The 20652-nt window shown below is 38.6% G+C and overlaps 1 protein-coding gene across 1 annotated transcript in view; it reads left to right on the top strand.

Moving 5' to 3' along the window:
• The window catches only part of ME1 (malic enzyme 1), a 154236-nt gene that overhangs the window by 108607 nt on the left and 24977 nt on the right, over positions 1-20652 (top strand). Inside the window, exons 7-8 of the mRNA XM_062488615.1 lie at positions 9079-9188; positions 18939-19036. Of these exons, the coding sequence (XP_062344599.1) occupies positions 9079-9188; positions 18939-19036 (208 nt within the window). The remainder of the gene's footprint in view (positions 1-9078; positions 9189-18938; positions 19037-20652) is intronic.

Raw genomic sequence — 20652 nt, 5'->3', positions numbered from 1 at the left:
CTTCTTTTTGATGACTTTTGCAAAATTTAGAGCATTAAAAATCTAATTTGTAGGGTGTGCAGGTGCATACCAACACCAGGGCAAACCTCAGAACTGTGGCTTTATGGTATTTTTCTTGGCAAAGTAAAATTGCTGACAATCTGAACCAGACTGTAATGATCAGTAACTTTTAAAAATTGCAGTCATGAAGTAACTAGGAAACACCCATTTGAAACTAGGTTGAAATGATTTTAAGCTGTGTAGGATGACTTATCAAAGAGCACAATGCATTTTACATGGTTTTTTAATATAAGCAGTTCTTTTTTAGTTTAGCATAAAGCTATTTAATTAAAATTATAATAGTAAGCTTGAAGGGTTTAACAAAGACCACTGTCTCTTTTGGGAGGGCAAGAAGTGACACATACTTTTAGCTACAGCTCAAGATTCATGAGGAATAAAACTACTTACTATTTTCAGCTGAGATGGATTTCTTTCTTGATTCTCTGTTTTTCTGATTTAGTCTACTCAGACACTTGACCAATCCATCTGTTCAATACCATTCCTCCCCTCAGCCGAAAGTGTCACGGTGCCAAGCCTCTTAAGAAGAATTGAAGAGGCTGAAAAGAAAAAAAAAAATCTTAGGTCATCTGTTTCAAATCTGCACTCATCTCTTTTAAGTGAATGTAAAACTGAAGGCAATTTGAGATTGTTCTTTGGTCTAAGTCAGAGTTAAATCAGCTAAGTGGTAACACTGGAAAAAGCTGTAGAATAGCTAGGAGACAAGTAGAAATATATTTTCAGGCTCCTGGGGTTTTAGTTTTGACTTAGGTGGGGGTCATGATCAGGTAACAAGTGAACCAGTATGAATTAATGAGATACCATCACAGTCATTCAATTTGCTGTTTACTTCAAATTCACATGGAACCATTTGTTCTTCCCTAAGGAGGAAAACTATAAAAATTTACAATATAGTTTTATTCCTCTTCAGATTTAACCTGAGTGTTAGGCAAGTCCTCATACTTCTGCATTTGTGGAAATTTGTGTGGTATATTTTTTCATGGCAGTGATCTGGTCTGCCAGGGCTCATGTTTGGGCATGTCAAGAACTGAGTCTAAGAGTTTGGCTCATGTCTGACTTTGTGAACTTCCAAAAGTGTAATTTATTTGTATAATGTGCATTATGCCATATCTCAGTACTGTGTCATCCATCCACCTTCCTGCTGAGAGCACTGTTTCACAGCAGAGAGGGGGCAACTTGACAAAATCCACCTTAGGAAAATCATTTGACAGCACTCAGTGAAAGTTCTTATGGAACAGAAAGGTGGACTTATGTTAAGAGTGTTCGAAAAATTTGATTTTATTATTCAGTCTCGTACCTACGTATTCAAAGCATCAGCATGTTTGTGTTCATATTGTCGGACCACGGATGCTCATGTGTGACTCTGAAGGCAAAAGGGCCCTGATGTCAAGTCCTCAATGCTTTCTCTGGGCTTCTGGTGATAAATGGTGATAGATTTGATTTTTTACAGGTCTTCCATGCCTTAAGATCCAGCAGCTGTGCTGACATGCTTATTTTGCCTCAGGGTATTTCTTCCTTCAGCCTCCACATATTTTTTGTGTCTGTATGTTCTAGTGTTGAATTTCTTCAGATTGCAACATGACTTCCTGCTGTGCCTGTAGGATAAAGAGTGGCACAGGTGATGTGCTGTGATAGGGATTGCTGTTTTCAAGGTGCAGGGTCCTGGTCCCAGAGGCGTCTTTGCTGTGGCCTTACCAGAGCTCAGGCCACATCATGATACATTTTAAATTTTCCTTCAGTCGACTTTGTTCTTTGTTATTTGTGTGTACAGTGTTTTCAGCTCTGTTTTGCTGCTGCTTCCAGTAGTGCACACATTTCCATTCATACTTTATTCACATCACCCTCCCTAATTCTGTTACAAGAGTCTATATATGTGAATTGGAAAAGTCTAAGTTACAATCAAGCCCAGGTCTTGACAACACTGTTGTGTTATACTTTGGAACAAATATCAAAATAAAAAATAAAAAACCAAATAATTTTGCAACAAGAAGAAATACAATATTACAATGTGGTAACTTACTTCTTTTGCAGCCTTTATATACTGCAATCCTAAGACATTTGGGAGATAATTAAATCAGGTATTGAAGTAGATGAAATCTAGTTCAGGTTCACTAGTGAGCATTCATATTAATCCTTCAACAGCCCTGAAAATGCACAAAAACCTAGAGTGGGTGTGTTTAGAACTGTTGTAAACTTATCTTGTCTCAGTAGGATGGACTTCGAAAGGCTTCAATTTAAAGAGCACGAAGTCCCTGCTACAGTGTGATGCAACCACACAAATGGCTGATGACAAATTAGGCTAAAACCAGCAACTATCCTTTTCCTGTAGCAAGTGTTTCTGTTAGCATACCACAAAAACTTATTCTTTAATTACCTTTTGTCTTCAGAGAAGCCCTTTATGTATATAGGGCCTGTCTGTGGGCAGAGAATCTGGTTTTGCTTCTCTGCTTATGAACAACATCTAGGACTGCCACCCTCAAGACCTTCCTAAATGAGCACCACTCTGTTCCTAAGCCTTTCTATTCCCAAGGCTGTGAAGTCCACACATGTAGCAGAGCTGTTGGCTGGGTAGAAAAAAGGGAGAAAATTATAAGCCATCTCCAGCCCATTCTCCTCACTACTTTTGGGATAGAAAGGCCATGGAAATGAATACCAAATCTGTTCATGACAGGGAAAGAGCAAGCAGAAGAGTGTTAGAAGCACTGGAACAGTGCCAGAGCACTGTGGTTGTTCCAGGGAATAGTAATATGGAAACCTTTTTGTAGAATTTTATTTCCTTAAGAGAATACGAATGAAAGTCTGCTGCCAGTACTAGGGTGGGTGCTAAATGCTGCCATGTCTCACATCTCCATGCCTACTTTGGATATGGACTGAGCTCACTGAGGATAGGATTGGTTTGGAAATGGAAAAAAAGGCTATGAAAAATAGCCCTATGAAAGTACATGCTTTTTGTAGCTAAAATAAAACCAGTGGTTGCCTACAGCAGAATAAAAAAAGGAATTTTAAACAGAGTCCTTCATGTGGAAAGCGGAGATGCTGACATTTTCTATTAAGTTCTTTAGAAAATCTCTTCCTGTCAAGGATGTCCTGTCTGACTTGCTGGTCCAATTCAGGACAGAAAAAGTTATTTGTAATTTAATGATACCTCTTCTGGGAAGGTATTTGCATCGTAGAACTGGCTGAAGCTTCAGTGCACCTTGGACAGATTTTTGTCCTGTGCAGCTGTAGCACATCAGGCTGTTGGAGAGGCAGCATGAGTAGTACCATCTGCTGCAGAGGGGCTGGGGTGCTTGCTGGAGGGTGTCTCATCTGGGCCACCTTTTCCACACAATAGATATGTAGCATTTATTATGCAAAACTCTAACCCCCTCATTCAAATTGCGTTGAATTTAAGCAGTGGGTTACAAAAGAGGTGCTGGGTTGGATGTATGACCTCATTGAAGCAGTTTAATTGCCTTGTGAAATGAAGTTAAAGATAGCTCAGAGGGGAGGAGGAGGAGAAGGCACCCAGGCCCTAAGAGTTGTTAGGAGGGAGGCATCCAGGCAAAACCTGGCACAAAGAGGAGTTTGTAGCAGTGTTCTTTATGCTCTAAATCTGTTTTGAGCAGTGGGATATATGGTAATGAGCAAGCTTACAGCATTTGGAGCAGGGTGGAAGGAGATAATTTCCACATTGTCCTGGTGCACTATAAATGGCTCTGGCTGGCAGTGCAGCTGCGTGACGCACAAGGCAAGGAACATAGTGCCAATGTTGCTGTCACTTTGGTTTGCTCCTTCTTAGGAATGGGTGGCAGCAACCAAATCTGATGGTTCCTAAGGCTTTTTCAGTTTCAGGCAGGTATGAACAAAAACAACAACAAAAAGAATAGTCAAATAGAAGTTTGGAAGCTGTAAAAACCTAACAAGCAATCACTTGTTCCTTTAGGAAGGTTTCCAAAACAATGGCTGGCAGTAAGAACAAATGATCCAAATATACATCCGGAAAAGCTTCATAGCTGTAGAAGTAAGCATCGATTTTACTCATCATATGGTTTGAATTCAAAATTATGCCCAAACTTTTATAGCTCCCACTGTCACCAAAAGCCAGATTCTTGAGGGTTTTCCCTGTTGAGGTCTTAAGAGTACTGAGTTGCCAAAATACTTGTACTGTATATTTGGGATGGTTATAGAGCTGTGAACATTTTTCTCCTGTGTGTTACACAACAATGTACTCCATAGAATTATTTGGAACACTAACACTGTTGTCCTACACAACTGAATATAAATTTACTTATAAATGGGGAAAACTAAGACTGTCACAAAAATATGTTGTAAATTGGAAGAAGTATTGGAGACATTGTTTTTTGGCAACCACATGTTATTCAGTGGGATGGTTAATTTTAATCCATTGTCCAGCATTTGCCTCTCATACTTGATGACAAATATGATGTTGCAAGCTTGCCACCTCTCATCTGCATTTTTTATTCATAAGAAAATAAAGGAAATATGGCTTTGAACTTCTGTCCAGTTGGATCCTGATTCAGACTGCCTGTGTGACTTGGAGCAGGAATCTAAAATCCAAGTACATGGAAAGACATGGGTGACAAGACAGGATTTACAAGGGGAAACAGTGATTTGGATTATCACTTTCTAGGGACAATTTATGTTTGTTTAATCAGCTACTGCAGTGACACATCCTTAACAGGCAGAAAAGAGAATTCACAGCTACAAAACACTTGCCTGCAAAAATCCCTCAGTCCTAGGCAGAACTCATGCCAAGCTATTGCTATCAGAGAAGTGTTTTCCAGAGACCAGAAATATTCAAGAATTCATTAGTGCATTTGTTATGGTTGCACACTGAGGAGGAATGTCTACCAGATTTTTGTATTTTTTTTTTTTAGTTTTGACAATGTAGAACTAGATCTCATAATTTCTTCTGGTTAAGACAGTTGGTGCCCATGGTATAGGTTCTTTCTTCTATTTATTTGTGCCACCTTTCAGTATGAACATTTATGTTGGCTACATGTTCTTCCATTTCCCCAGTTATCCCCTGTGTAGCCCTGGGTGAAAAGCAGTGATAACAGAAGAACTGTTGGCTCTGTTTTGAGCAAGCCATAAGGCATTATATCTTTTATGTGACTCATACCACAAAAAACAATTAGGTTGGAAAAGACCTCAGAGATCATCAAATCCAAGCTATGACCAAACACCACCACATCAATTAGACCATGGCACTGCGTGCCACATCTGGTCTCTCCTTAAACACCTCCAGGGTGATGGTGATTCCACCACATCCCTGGGCAGTCCATTCCAATGTCTAATCACCCTTTGTGTGAAGAAATTCCTCCTAATATCAACCTAAACGTCCCCTAGTGCAGCTTGAGACTCCTCTTATCCTGTCATTGGTTGCCTGGAAGAAGAGACCAACCTCCACCTGGCTGCAACTTTCTTGTGGCTGGTTGTAGAGAGTGTTAAGGTCACCTGTGAGCCTCCTTTCTCCAGGCTAAAGAATCCCAGCTCCCTCAACTGCTCCTCACAAGAGTTGAGATCTGGTCCCTTCACAATTTCACTGCCCTTCTCTGAACGCACTCCAGCACCTCCATGTCCTTCCTGACTTGAGGGGCCCAGAACTGGACACAGCACTCAAGGTGTGGTCTCACCACTGCCAAGCACAGGGAAACAATCCCTGCCCTGGTCCTGCTGGCCACACTATTGCTGATGCAGGCCAGGATGCCACTGACCTTCCTGGCCATCTGAGCAGATGCTGGTTCATCTTCAGCTGCTATCAGCTGTCATCCCCATGGTTTTTTCTGCTCAGCAGTTTTCCAGCTGCTTTTCCCCCAACTTGTAGCCCTGCATGAGGTTGTTGTGACCTAAGTGCAGGACGAGGCACTTGGTCTTATTGAACCTCATATTGCTGTGTTGGCTCATAGATCCATTCTATCCAGATTCCTCTGCAGAGCCTTTCTGCAGCTCAGCACTCCCACCCCCACTTGTGGAGCACTGTAACTGAATAAAATGTCTGCTTGCTTCAGAAACTCTGCTGCTGGTGACATACTCAAAATAAAAGGTTTTTAGTTTATGTTGGAGATCTGCATGTCTTCACATTTCAAAGAGGAAGATAAAATTGTCCTAATGTATATGATTATGAAGTCTAGCTACTTAAATAAGCAATACACACTATTCTTTCACACTATCAAATTAAGTTGGGAGTCCACTATTTTTAAAATAAAAGAAATATCTCTTTGAGAATTTTCTGCCATAACAACAATTTCTTCTAATTTTGTCTCCTAATCTTCTTAGCCTTCATGCCTGAAGTTGCTGTCTTTTAACATACTCCCTTTTAGTAGTAGCCACAGTCACTGAATGGTGGTTTTAAATGTGATGATTTTGTTTGTAGCAAATCTATCACTGGTGTCTGGACCTGCCTGATCAGGCACTCTGTATCATCAGAGGAAACTCAGTTATGTCAGTTTGTGTTAAATCTGTATCAAGCATTGATGGAAGATGCTAAGATGGTCACACTGTAGGATAGCTGCAGGCTTTGTTTTCTCCTTTCATAATGTTTGAAAAATAATATGACTACACAGAACTGTAGTGGTCCACAGTTGCTGGAATTCAAGTGGTTTGAAAGGCATAGCAGGATTTGATGACTGCACGTGGACAAGCACCAAAGTGCTTGGTTCCCTTCTCATCTTGAAGTCATTTGTGTTCCCTACCCACCTGGGAAGAGGTGCAGATCCAAGCCAAAAATTTGCAATGTCAGCAGGGTATGAGGTGCAAACAGAGAGGACATGTTCTGCTTCCACAAGGGTAGATTCAAGTAGTTACCCTTCATAGTGCAGAAGCTACTAAAACTGTTCATCAGAGTGTGAGAAGGGTGGAAGGTTATTGCAGAGTGATACAGGAAGGAAAATATTGGTTTAGGTTTAGGCTCAACTTTCTGCTTTAAGTGATTGTGATAGTAAGATGTGGAGGTCATAGAAGAATTGATGACTCTTTTGGTATGGTCACTGCTTCCAAAACTGTGTGGCACCTTTGTAGCCCATTCATTATTGCCAAGGGATTTCTGGAATGAAATTAACTGATACTAACTATTTTGTATTACCTCATCTCTATGTCTCATCTGTTAGTGGTTTTGAGAACAAGAATACTCCAAACAGAGAAACAGTGCATAATTTTCTTGTCTCTCCTGAGTACCCAGCTACTGGATTTGATTAGACTTTTTTGAGAACATAGACCTCAAAATTCACAAGTCTTATGAGGTACTGCTGGTTGTGTGCAGCACTGAAGTCTCAGGTTTTTACCTGGATGTCAGGTGTTACATGTGCAATGCATAAGAATGCTGCTTAGAAATTTTTCTGCTATGATGCCATAATCTCAGATGCCCAGAGTTAGACTGCCTGCATTTTTTTCCATTTTAATTAAACAGTTATGATATCTGGCTCAGAAAATTAATATGGATAGTGTGCCCAGTATAGGATGATTATTTTCTACAGGGGCACTCTTTTAATATAACTCACAGGGAGTTTTGGTCTTTGTCTATAAAGGTAATGGATAAGAAAACAGAGAAAAATAAAATGCAGATGAGAAAATGGAATGTTATATATGGAAAAATAAAGAAACAGACCAGCCTAATGACATCCAAGAATCACATATAACCAAGCTCTAGGATTCCAGAGTGATAATCTCATTAGTTTCATACTATTATGCAACTGTCTTCTCCTGGACCCTTATGGAATCACAGAAATTTATGTCAGAAACTGAATCAAGTTAGAAATTTAAATTAATTATTGAAATTAGCTCTAGTTTTTTATTTGAATTCAGTTGTGATTTACAGTACTGGACTTGCCAAATTTTCTTTTTAACAGTTGCCTGTCATTGTGCTGCTGAAGAAGTCCAGGTTTTTCCATCAAACCTGAAGACGTATTTATTTTCAGCAAGGATTACCATTCCTGCCAGTGGAATCCCTATAGATTTGGATAATTATAATATGGCTGTAAATATGTATTTTCCATGGAAATTAGTTCAGTCACAGTATTTTCTGTCCTTTTTTAAAATACTGATAGCTTTGCTTAATGTGGTCTTGCAAACGTCTGTGAGCTTGAATCCAGTCTTTATGTAGTTTTTGTAGATATATTTTCATTGCTTTGTGGGAATTTTTTTGCTTTTGTTGTAAGAAAGTACTTATAAATGCCATATGTGACTGGTGTGCAAAGAATCCGGAGACAGTACTACTAAAAATGCATATAAGGACTGGGCAGTATTTCTGAGAGCATGTAGGGACAGGACAAGGGGGAATGGCTTCAAATTGAGAGCAGGATTAGGTTAGATACTGAGAAGAAATTCTTTAGTCTGAGGGTGGTGAGGCACTGGAACAGGCTGCCCAGAGAAGTTGGATGCCCTGACCCACAAGTGTTCAAGGCAAGATTGGATGAAGCTCTGAGAAACTTGGTTTTCTGCAAGATGTCCCTGCCCATGGCAGGGAATTGGAACAAGATGATCATTAAGGTCCCTCCCAGTCCAAATCATTCCATGATCTATAGTGGTAATATTAATTTAGTTTTAACTTCTTACTAACTTTCATTTTAGGACTAACCTTACTGGCATAGCAGGGCAATTGTTTACTTGTTAGGTATTGGCATACAAATCTAGTGCCAGGAGTCTTGAGTTTCCATATTTAAAAAACAGAAAATACAATCACAGGATTATAGAGTGGCTTGTGTTGGAAGGGATCTTTTTTTTGTTCACTAGGTAATAGCTCAGTGGAAACTTCTGTTGAGATGTCTGCAGAGGGAGAAGGCCTTTTCCACTGATGATCTTCTATTCATAACTTGAAACTGAGTAAATACTATTAGTAGTATGTTTATGCCTTTTAAATAATCTGTATGAACGTAAAGATAACGAATATAACAGAAACATGTTGAGAGTTGTATGATTCACATTATACTTGTATTCAAAATCTGACCACAAATGTCACTATATTTCAATGTATAATTTTGAAACTCTTCTTACATAATGCATACTTTCTTGTTTTTCTAGATATGGCATGAACTGCCTCATTCAGTTTGAGGATTTTGCTAATGCCAATGCATTCCGCCTCCTGCATAAGTACCGTAACAAGTATTGCACTTTCAATGATGACATTCAAGGTAAGAAACTTTTTCTCTTCACTGTTGTTCCCACAAGCCATAAAAATAATTTCCAGGGGAAAAAAAAAAATCTACCAGCTTTATTGTGATCTTTGTGGATATACAGGTAATTTTGGCCTCGGGTTTCCTCAGAATGGATTTTTGGTGAGCTGCATTTGCTCTTGACCCTTCACGTCTCATTTGCACCTCATGTTTTATTTAGATGATCACTCTTTGGGTTTGTTTTTGGTTTTTTTTAACAGTTTAGTATGTGAATGACTTTTCCCATATAAATTAATGACTTCTTTGAGCAAATGTCAAAGCTCAAACCAGGACTGTACTTTCTTGGCCTTTTGTCACTTCAGTGACAACTGTTCCAGTGTTCCTCCATGCAACTGGATTGATAAGTGTCAAACTGTACTTCAGTTCTTAAGCTGACAACTCAGTTAAATATTCATGTAATTTTCTCCACAGTCACATTCAGTTGTAGAGGGAAATTATCCCCTTGACTCTCTTTTTCCCATCTGAATAATTTGTGGCAGCTAGAAAAAGGAAAATATTTAGGATGGGAAATGTCAACCAGGGGGATTCCCCAGTGCTCAATCTAAACAGGCATCTTGTCCCTCCCTCCCTCCCTCCCTCCCAAGAAGACAAACAAGTAGGGCTGAAGTGGTGTATGCTACTACTTGAGTTGCTTTATATCTGGTCAGGGAAAGAGCCCTGGAAAATCGCTTTATCTAGGGCAGTAAGTGTATAACTTCTAGGGCACTGGCTCCCATCCTTGAGAGGAGTCTAAAGTCAGATGAGCTGCTGGAGAGAGACACCCAGAGAGGGCCCTCAATATCCAGCTGCCTCTATCCCTCATGTTTCCTTGCTTATAGGAAGGTTTTAGCAGTGACAGGTCAAAAATGAAAGTTAACCTGTCTTCATTTCTCATGGTTTTCAGTGACACTTCAAGTTAACCATTAGGAGTTGGAGTTTTCCAGAAGTCCTTATTGAGTCATGTTTGGGACCAAGGTCGTGTTTCAGTGACTCAGTGCATGGCAGGAGATTCAAATAGCCCTTGTCTTTCTTAGGGATTTGGCTGTCCACATAAGCTGTGTTCCTGTTATAAGCCTGGCTGACTTCTAGTTCTGCATCTGAAAGAGATTATAGAGGACAACCTCCCTGATGGAAAATAAGCTAATTATAAAATGTCATTTCCCTTTGTAAGAAGCATGGTGCTTCCTACCCTAAAGGGTCTGAGTGTAGCCATGGCTACAACACTTCATTATAGCAGGCCAAACAGCATCTGGAAATTTCCCTGGTTGTTTAGAGGCCCAGCTCCCACAGGGCATTCCCTTTCCTTGCAGGATGAAGGTCCTTAATCCAAACCAGAAAGAGACTCGTGTAGCATGTGGTTTCAGAGAAATGGAGGTTTTTCAGCAAAAGAGTACCAGCTATGGGTAAACTTTCTTGACAAGGCCTTTTGTTTATTTACATTTTCAAACCACTTCATCCTCTCTCATGTACCTTGGAAGGACGAGTCTTGACATTCAGAAGTGTTGGGAGGTATCCATTTGGCTTTTGTCTGAGCTGCTGTACCAGCTATGGGCCTTCCTTAGAAGTGCAACCATGTGTAGTCTCTTAATTTATTCATTTTCTGCAATCTAATTTGTGCTATTGGGGCCTTTGATATTTTCACAAACAATGCCTGTGACTTTGGGTGATCTCCATCCTTAATATTTGTATAGCTTCCAAGAGGTGAAAGTGGATGCATTTATTTCTGGTCTCTGTCATTTGTCTTCATATCCCTCTAGTTACCTTCAGTAACTTCTTTTTTCATAGCATGTCAACTTTAATATGGAAGTAGAATAACAGCTCATTGATCTTTTATCCCTCTTCCTCTTGCAACTTTATAAACCCTAAGGATCCTTCACCTAGCAACTATAATTAGAATGGATGGTGCTAACTTATTTTGAGATTTTGATAAGATCCTTTGGGATTTTCAGATAATATATAGCATGATTTTTTTCCAGGCTACTTGAAAGAGTGGCTTCCTCTGTATGCAAGTTGTATTTTCTACAGCAGTAAAGCTGACAAGTAGTGCCAGGCCAAAAAAAGCAAAGAAACATAACATTGCATCTGATTTGCCATCATCTTCTGAAGATAGTGCTTACATGGTATTTTAAACACAGTTTCTCCTAGTACTAATATTTTTCAAGACAAAGCTACTTTTAGATCAAGATAAACCTTTCACAGAAGGGCTTGAGGAATTTTTTCTCTATATAAGATATTCAGAGAAAGGATTCCCATATATCTTAGTGATGCAATGAGGACCTTTCAGTATCTCAAGTCTAAAAAAATACCCTAATATATGATCCTGATTTCTGACAGGCACTAAAAAAGATGAAAAAAATTATATGGCAAGCTGCATACACCCACCTGCAACTAGTGACTTGGACAAATGCAGTTGCCCTCTCTTAGCTTACAGGGGGTCAGCCTGCCCCTAACTGATGATAGCAGGACATTGGGAAAAGGTCTGCCAAAGCACTGATCACAGAAAATCACTAAAGATTGACCATTAAGGATCACCTATAAACGTATTTTAAGAATTTCTGGAAACAGTGTCCATGCCTGCTACAGTATGGTCACATCCTTTACTTTGGAGAAAGCTTTGTAACTTTTTCTATGTTACCTCTCTGTACACAAAGAATTGAGAACAAAGCTGAAGAGGATTCTGAGCAAATGGTATAAATTTGTATTGGAATAATAAAATTCTTTGTATTTCAGCATCTTTGTTTTTTGGGTAAATGGTGAATTTCTTCCCTCTGAAATGATAATAATTTCTCCATATTTTTATTTCAAAAATATCTTCTTACAAGCACAATAGCAATGTTTCCTTAGGGAGAAAATACTCACTTTTTCCCTTGGATTCCCGTCTGGCTTTTTTCTGACCACAAATCAGCTTGATGCTTTTTTTTGTCTCTCTGTGAAATACAGAGACAGATTATTGGAAATGTAAATGAGAGAAAGCCTTTGGTTTAAAACAAATACTTTTATCTGGTTCTAACTATTAGAGAACCTTTTCCAAAACTGAGGGGGAGTTGATCATAATTTCCCATAAGGGAGAAGTATGAAATAATTTTGTGATAGCAAACTTCACAACATTCAGAAATTCCTGAATTAGGTCAGGTTGCTAGCTTTGCTCATCTCCAATATATTTAGGAAGGAGGTGTCATAAGGAAAGGGTGGAATTTTCTAGAAGACATGATATGTAATTTTTTTTTCTTTCCAACCCCTGCCTGGGAATGGACCCATGGTGCCTGTGCTGCTAAACAAAGCTGTTTCTCAGGGTGAGATATCCTCTGCCTGACCACCCTCAAAGGAAGCAGGCTTGGCATTCACAGTTTGAAAATTTCCTTAGGGAGACTAACCAGCTCCCTTCCCTGCTGCAGAGAGGTTGGACAAGTCTCTTAAGATCTGCTAAAATGGAAGACCTAGGTACAAGGCAATGCTGAAATCCTGCTGGTAGGTGGGATTGGCTTGGGCCACACCTTCCTGCCCCTCCCAAACCCAGGGTACCCTCCTGCTGCCTTTCCACACCAATTTTGACTTTGGTGAGTCTCTTGAGAGAGTTTTCAGTACTTGAGCACAGTCAGTGGTGTAAGGCATGTTTGCATGTCTTAAGAGACGTGCATCTGTACTTAAAAATTGTCTGAATTTACAATGACAAACTTCTGTAGTGTAAGACAATCTACTTAAAATAAGTGTTTCTCTGCTCTGTAATATTGGAGTTACAGTTCTTGTAACTTCACTGTGCCCACAGTTGCAATGCTTTCCCGCATTATGGATACACGGCCTGTATTTTATGCCAATAAAAATATTTACACGGAAAGATTGCATCGGATTGGAATTAATTTCGGTATCCGTCATGACCTTAGATGTTATTAGTTTTTAACAGCTGTGCTGTTTGATTGCATCAACATTTTATGAAAAGAAAGAGAGCTAAAATAAAAAATGTAGACCACATAAAACTTAATATAATTATTTCATTTTACATTTTGATTTTGTTTAAAATATATGTTAAGTGTTCAACAGAATGCCATTTGGATAAGTAGGGAAATTGTACCTGGAAGTTATATTGTGAGCAATTCAATGTTAAGCCAGTGCCATTCTCAGAAATCAGAATTTCTGTGTCACAAGCATTGTCCTTTTAAAGATTCAATTCTTTTAACATTAATATAAAAATTTATACATTTGGTACCTGGAAGTTTCAGCTATTGAAATAAAATTGTAATGAAGATTTTGGGTTTGTTGTTACAGCTGTGATGGGCATAGGGCTTCCAGTTCTTTCTGTAACCAAGATTTTGAAAAATGCTGAGTTGAATGACATATGATAGCTCAGATATTTATAACATATATCTCAGATTCTGATAAGATATGCAAACTGTAGTAAACTTCTTTCATAGACATGTGCTTCACTTTCAGAGACAGTGTCTTTCAAGTGAAACATGCTGAGATTATTAAAATGAAGTAATATTAAAAATAAAATAATTTTTAAAAATCCAATTAAACCATATGCTGTAGGGTTATGTGACACACATTTTTCTCAGGATATGACCTCTTTGTTATGCAGTGGTAAGCTTACATTGAAATCAGTATGTTTTCAAGTAAATCCCCAACTGTAGCTTCAGTGTGATTTTCTGTGCGTATACACAAGCACGTGTATGTACAAGTAATCCTTTGTTTCATTTTTTGCTCATTATGGGTTTTAAAAAAAATCCATTCTCCCCATGTTCTGGGGCAGCCAGGTCCAGGTGGCCCTGCTTGCTTGAGCAAGGAGTCACACCAAATGCCCTCCCAGCCTTAGCCATCCTGTACTGCTGGGATTCTGTATCCTTTTCCCAATATGCCAAATGGCTGGTGGTTTAGAAAGGCTACATTTTTCCTTGCCTAGAGCCTTTCCCCTCTTTTCACTGCCTGCTGCAGAGCAGGGCAGTGTGCACACGCAGCTTTGAGAAGCCCACTCACAAGAAGAAGGAGATCCCATCTTATTAAAGAGGGTCTTTTTGAAGTACCCACAGTTGTAGCATTTGCTTCTAGTAACTGAGATCTCACCTTTTCCCTAGGATCTTTACCTTTTCCCTGTAAGTGTAGAGAAAGGGAATGATTGGGTTGTTTTTCCTTGTAACTCTGTGAAGTGCTATTTGGATGGCTGGCAATGTTAACATGTGAATTCTATTATGCAGTGTTTTGAGAAATATGAATTTTACCACTTCCTAGTCTTTAGTCCAGAATGAATACCTCAGGTTTTTGGATGTGTTGCAGAAAGTTCTCCCCTCTTATTGTTTGCTAGCTTTTTAAAATGAGATAGGTAAAATTGCATGAAGGAACTACTAACACTTGATTACAAGTTGTATTTTTTGAAACTTTAAGTAGTAGACAAAGGCTTCAGTGCAATAAGCCATTTATCACTAATTTAAATTAAATTACATCCAGTATAAATTAAGTTCTTATTCCTCACATTTTGGGCCTTTACCCCCCCATATTTTGTTCAATTATATATGCTGAAAAAGTACTCTGTGCTTCCAAACATTTGTAGTGTGTCAACCCCAAAAGACCGTGGATTTCCTTTAACATATTCGTCCTCAATTATGCAGTTTACTGTAACAAGGCTAAATAATCTTTCACAGAAAAAAAAAGACTTGGTATAGAGTAGTGAACCTTGAAATTTCACATCTATTGTGTTTATACAGGACATGACTTATCTTCCTAGAAAACTATAATGAAATGTTCGCTGTTGCAGCACTTGACACTTCTTTAGGAAAATGTCCTTTGCTAAATTTGCTTTGATTAATCTTCTAGAAATCTGTGGACAATAAAATGGGTTTTCAAAATCATATCCTTGAACAATGTCTATCTTATCCACACAAGGGATTTAATCTGTGCTCTTGCCAAGCCAATCTCTCCTTCCTACAGTGATGACAGAAAAGCGACAAAATTCTGTTTGTGCCTCATGATGTCCACAAGAAGTGGTTCACATCTGCCTTGGCAGATGGATGTGAATTGCATGTTGATTCGTTTCAAAAACCCGAGCCAGTGTTCAGGGTGAAATTTAAGGTCATGGCATTAGTCAGAGCAGTTCCGGTTAAACAGATCTGCTATTCAGGCTCCCAGTGCCCCCCTTTCAGTGGGAAGGAATAAGGGAAGCTGCTGACGAGGAGTGATGACAGCCACTGCCAGCAGCAGTGATAGTGGGTTCAGTAATCTAATAAACTGGGCTATTATTCCTTTCAGAGTCAAAATGCTAAATAAAATTGGTGTGGAATACTTTTAAACACCCTTTTTAGAGCAATTCTGTGCAAATCGTGACTTGGGAGAAATGTCATATTTAAACCTTTATCTATTGCTGTTATAACCTTTGTTCTGAATCACCCTCCTAATGAACATACAGGTAACACTAGCTCACATCCCATGCAAATATTCAATGCAAAGTGTTACTGGCATTCAGTGCAGGATTTTGTTTATGTTACATCTTCTATTTTTTCTTAAAGCAGAAGATCATGAAGTGACAGAGTTTGTAAAAATATCCCAACTAGTAATACTTAATGACAATCCATTTTTCTGGCTAACAAGCTTAGCAACAGTACATCAGCCATGAAGATAAGTGGTATTCCAGCATTCCTATGCATTATAAATCTATGGTGTTTCATTTTAACTCTGTCACAACAGAGCAGCTTGAAGAGCAGCATTCATGGCTCTTTGAGAACTCCTCTGATGGGGGCAGGGTGCTGTGGTGGCCACAACTGCAAGGAAAACAGGGATCTTACAATTCCCCAGCTCAGCTTTCCTTTTCAGGAGACCAGATTGATGGTCCTAGGTTATAAGCTGTGTTACGTAGGTTCCCTCCTCCTCCCCTGCAAGCACAGCTGTGTAATATAAAATAGGAGAAAAAAAATTGGCATCCAATGAGACCATGGGATTTTTTTCTTGCTGGCTATGAGGATTGTTTGGTAGAGTACCAAGGGAAACTGAGAATGCACTCTGACTTCTCTTTTTGCCATTTTTGGTCTTTGCCAGCTTGGCACTTGACAGAGGAAGACTTAATTTCATCTGGGAAAGAAACAAGCTAGTTCGTGGAGACCGTGGGGTGGAAGTGTCTCAGCCTGATGGTTGTTGTTCCCAAAGCCATGCCTCAGAGGAACCATTTTTAAGTTTTTTTATTTAGTAATCAGGGACCGAACAACTCATAAAAATTACTAAAGAAGTAAAAAATGCCAAATTTGTATGGTCTAAACATTAAGTGGGCTGAGAACAAGGTGTCCTGTATTTCTGATGATTGAAGTGAAAAGTCATAATCAAAAGCATGTAACAAACTTAATTCTCAAGACACGTTTTTTAACTGTTTAAGTGGATTTACTTCAAAAAGTGACTAATTTTAAAATGTGTTCTTAAATTTTATTAAGCATTACCTTTTATTTTTGAAAAAGTAACTATTCTTGAAACTCAGATGATCCTACCTACAACCCACAAATTCAAACCCAGCCTTCAATACCTGAATGATTTCATAGAAGAAAAGGTTTACCCATTACCAGGCTTCCTACTACTTCTGTTCTTATAGTCCTGTAGTTTTAGCTACATATATTTGAAAGTTAATGCTCTGTGTGCCTGCGATATGAATGCCTGTTTTGAGCATCTCATAGAGTTTAATGTGGGGATGCTGCTATCTCAGCTTTAAAATTCACCTTGTTTCTGAGAAAATAGACCTGTGAATAGCAAATTTAGGGAAGCTGCATGTTGGGGGCAAGTGTCCAGTACACAGATTCTGGGCCAAGTGCTTTAATCGGGCTGGTCATACCCATTTCACTCATTTTATGAAGAAAAAATCAGTAGCAATGTGAATTCTCCCCTCAGCTGTGTGGTTTGTAGGCAATTGCAGTTAGGGCTGTGGTGATCAGGAATAGACTTGTAGGAGCCAGCAGATCTCCTCCTTGCAAGTTCTTGCAAGCTTCTCAAAATAATTCATGACCTCATCTTTGATTTCCTTGAGTCAGTCAGTGACAGCTGCTGCCCAGAGAGGGAAGTATTCAATTCTTGTTCCTGGAACTGGATGTTGCAGGGCCTGTGTTCAACTCCCTGTGGTCCAGCTCTCTCTGAATCAGATAGGTATTATGAATCTTCAAATTTGAAGATCTGTTGAAACCCATGTGTTGACTTTCAGTACCTAATTGTTAGTGTCTGGACAGCATTTTCAGTCCTAGAGAAATCAGTGCTGTCTGCAATTGGTTCTTCAGAACCTCCTCTAAAAGCAACTTTGCTGGTGGTATTATCTACCTCACTAGTACATTCCCATAAACAGGATGTCTTTATGGGATCCAAGTTCCTTACAGGAATAGAGTCTGGCTTTTTTATGGGCTCACCTTATGCTTTAGTGGTGATAATAATTTGTGAAAAATACAAGCTTGTTGCTTGAAGTCACAAACACATGAAAAAAAGTCTTCCCCGTCTTGTAGGCTTTGCTGGGGAGGAGTCACCTTCAGTCTTTGGGTCAGTAGAGACAGATATGAGGTCCTGGTGACTACATACAACTTTCTTGATCATGACAGAAGCTGACAGGTTGACTCAGCAGTGCTGGCAATTCACCTGCAGTGCAGTGTATCCATTTGGGTGCAGCAGTTGAAGTTAAGAAAAGTTAACTTTCTGAAAGAGTGGGAGAATTTGGATTGTTCCAGGTAAAAAAAAGCTGATTGCAACACCATGAGTCTTCAAATGTAATAAATGACTTTTTGAAAATAACAGGCTTTCCAGTAGTAGATAAGAAGCCAAAATAGAAGAAGAAAAGAAGCGTTTATATTTGAAATTTCCAACCTAAAGTACAGTTAAGCACTGGAATAGCTTGCTGAGGAGATATAAGAGAACTTGAAAGAAGACCTTAAGGACAAGTTAGTCAAAGATATGTTGGCAATCACCCTGCCATTGTGAACAAGTTTGAGTTAGCTGCCTGCTTGAATTATTTTTTTGCTCTACTTTTCCTTAATAGCTGTTTCTCACAATGATGACCAAAATTTCTCCATTCAAAGAGAGACAGGTATTTTGTTCTCTGGGGCTCTGATTTGGAGAAGAAAGACCTCCCCAGGCTAAATCATAAAACTAAATGTTAGCTTTTTTTCCTGTGTGGCATCACTTAAACATTAAAAGGTACCTCCAATATTTTAGAAGATACTAAACTAAAACTCCTGTCACAGTGGACTGAAGTCTTAAATAAGCTGGCCTTATTCTTGCAGCTAGTTTAGCTTCTCTGTAAATGTTCAGTTTGATATTCTATTCTGAAAACCTCCCCATGAGAAATGAAGTTTTATTTTAGCCTTGTACTGTACTTGAAGTATATCTCTTTGAAGAATGAAACCAGTAACTTAATTTTCAGTATCTGGATTTCTTCAAAATACTTCTCTCTGGACTCCCACACCCTTCGTTCTAAAAAAGGTCATAACTAGAATATTTTACAAGAGTTTGAATGGCCTAGCCATTATACCCATCCATAGAACCAATCAGCTGTATTTTATTTAATGTTACTCTGATGATAATCTCACTTACATTTAACTTTTGTAAGAGTAAATTAGAGCAAACTGTAACTCTACTCAACTATTTGTTACTACCCTCAGTACTTCTATATTTTAGCCAAAAGATGCTGTAGATTTAAGATTACTTAATATGTGAAATTTTTTAATTATTTTGAGAATAACCATATATATATATATATATATATATATTTATTTTTTTTTATTTCAGGGACTGCATCTGTTGCTGTTGCAGGTCTTCTTGCAGCTCTGCGCATCACCAAGAACAAATTGTCAGATCACACAGTGTTGTTCCAGGGAGCTGGAGAGGTAGGTATTTTTATACATGGGGAAAATTGTACTATACAGACTTTTATTAATATTTAATTGAGTTACACGTGTCAAATAAACAAGAAGATTAACTGGGTAGAATGATTACTAACAGCTGCTGAAAGTTGTTTCTAAGTTCAATGTAAATTTTCAGAAAAATCTCTGATCATCTGGTGAAGGCTTGTATTTTTCATAAGACAGTTTTTGGAGATCTGTTCTCTATTTAGACCTTCAAGTTTTAGCTCTTGCGCTGTAAATTTTGAACTGCCCTCGATATAACCAAACAAAACATTATTTGAAAGATGAGGAAATTCAGCAGAGAAAGTAAATATAATGTATTTACCTGAGTCAGCATTATTTAGTAAGAAGTGCCCTTTTTTCTTTTTTTTTTTGTCATTGAATATTGTTTTTCAGTATTCTGCATATTAAGGTCATCCATTTCTGAAGAGCTTTATGCACGCTATTTTTTTATATGAATTTTTCAGTATTAATTTCTGAGCCACTGACACTCAAGTGCAGGCTGTACTTATCTACAGTGGCTTGTCATCTCTTGTATGAGGCCTACAGCCCCGTGCTGGCTTCTTTAATTTCATTAAGTATTTGGTGCTATGTCTGCAGTTTTCAAAATGGCTTGTATTCATATCTGCCATGTCACCAACTTACTGCATCAAGACTATCCATATCTCTGGAGTTTCTTCCCCTGTTTTTGCTCCATGTTCAGCAAGCAGATGAATTCATGGTCTAATGTTTATTTTTTTGACAATATTTATTGTGACTCTTGCTGCAAAGAGGTAATGGTAGCTATCACCCCTGCTGCAGGTGCTGGTTTTTAATAAAACTACTTATTTCTTAACAATAAAAAAAGGAAATCTCACTTGGTTCTCAGTGAAACTCAGTGAATAAAGAACAAGAAACAGAATCAACCCCAAAAAATACATATACGAGTCTGTAATCAGAAATATTGAGGAGTCCGTTGGCTTGTTTTGTTGCCTGCTTTTCAATCTGTACCTGTATGACATTTAATCTGTTGGGTGAAATATTATTAAATCCAGTAAGAGTGAAACACGTTCCAGCAAAAGATTGCTGAGGTTTTCTTTCCCCTGCTTTGACTGGGAGCACAGCCAAGTCTAGAGTTACAAAACACATGAATAGTAGGTAATAGGAGGCTTACCTTTCTGATGGACATCTTAGAAAAAGATAAGAGCAAAAGCTCTTGTGTTTTACTTTCTGGCATGCAGACTGTTATTTCCTTTAGTTTAAATTACAAAAATTTCAAAGAAGAAAAAATATTTAATGTATTCTGAGATTAATATAATAGAATGATGGAATGGTGTGGATTGGAAAGGATGTTGAAGATCACGTAGTTCGACCCCTGCTGTCATGGGCGGGGAACTTTCCACTAGATCAGGTTCCTGACAGCCCCATCCAACGTGGCCTTGAACACTTCCAAGGCTGGAAGTGTCATTATGTGGACTAAATGTCAGTTCTAGAATTTTCTAGTTTCCAGCCTTCACATTGATTGTGCTCTACACACTCTTAAGAGCCATCGGAAGATTTATCTATACTACAATTCATCTATTTGATTTAAGATTTATCTGTGCTACTCTTCTGCATTA

Source organism: Cinclus cinclus, chromosome 3 (genome assembly GCF_963662255.1).
Source record: "Cinclus cinclus chromosome 3, bCinCin1.1, whole genome shotgun sequence".
NCBI classification, from domain to species: domain Eukaryota; kingdom Metazoa; phylum Chordata; class Aves; order Passeriformes; family Cinclidae; genus Cinclus; species Cinclus cinclus.
This window is presented reverse-complemented; position numbering and strand designations above follow the sequence as displayed.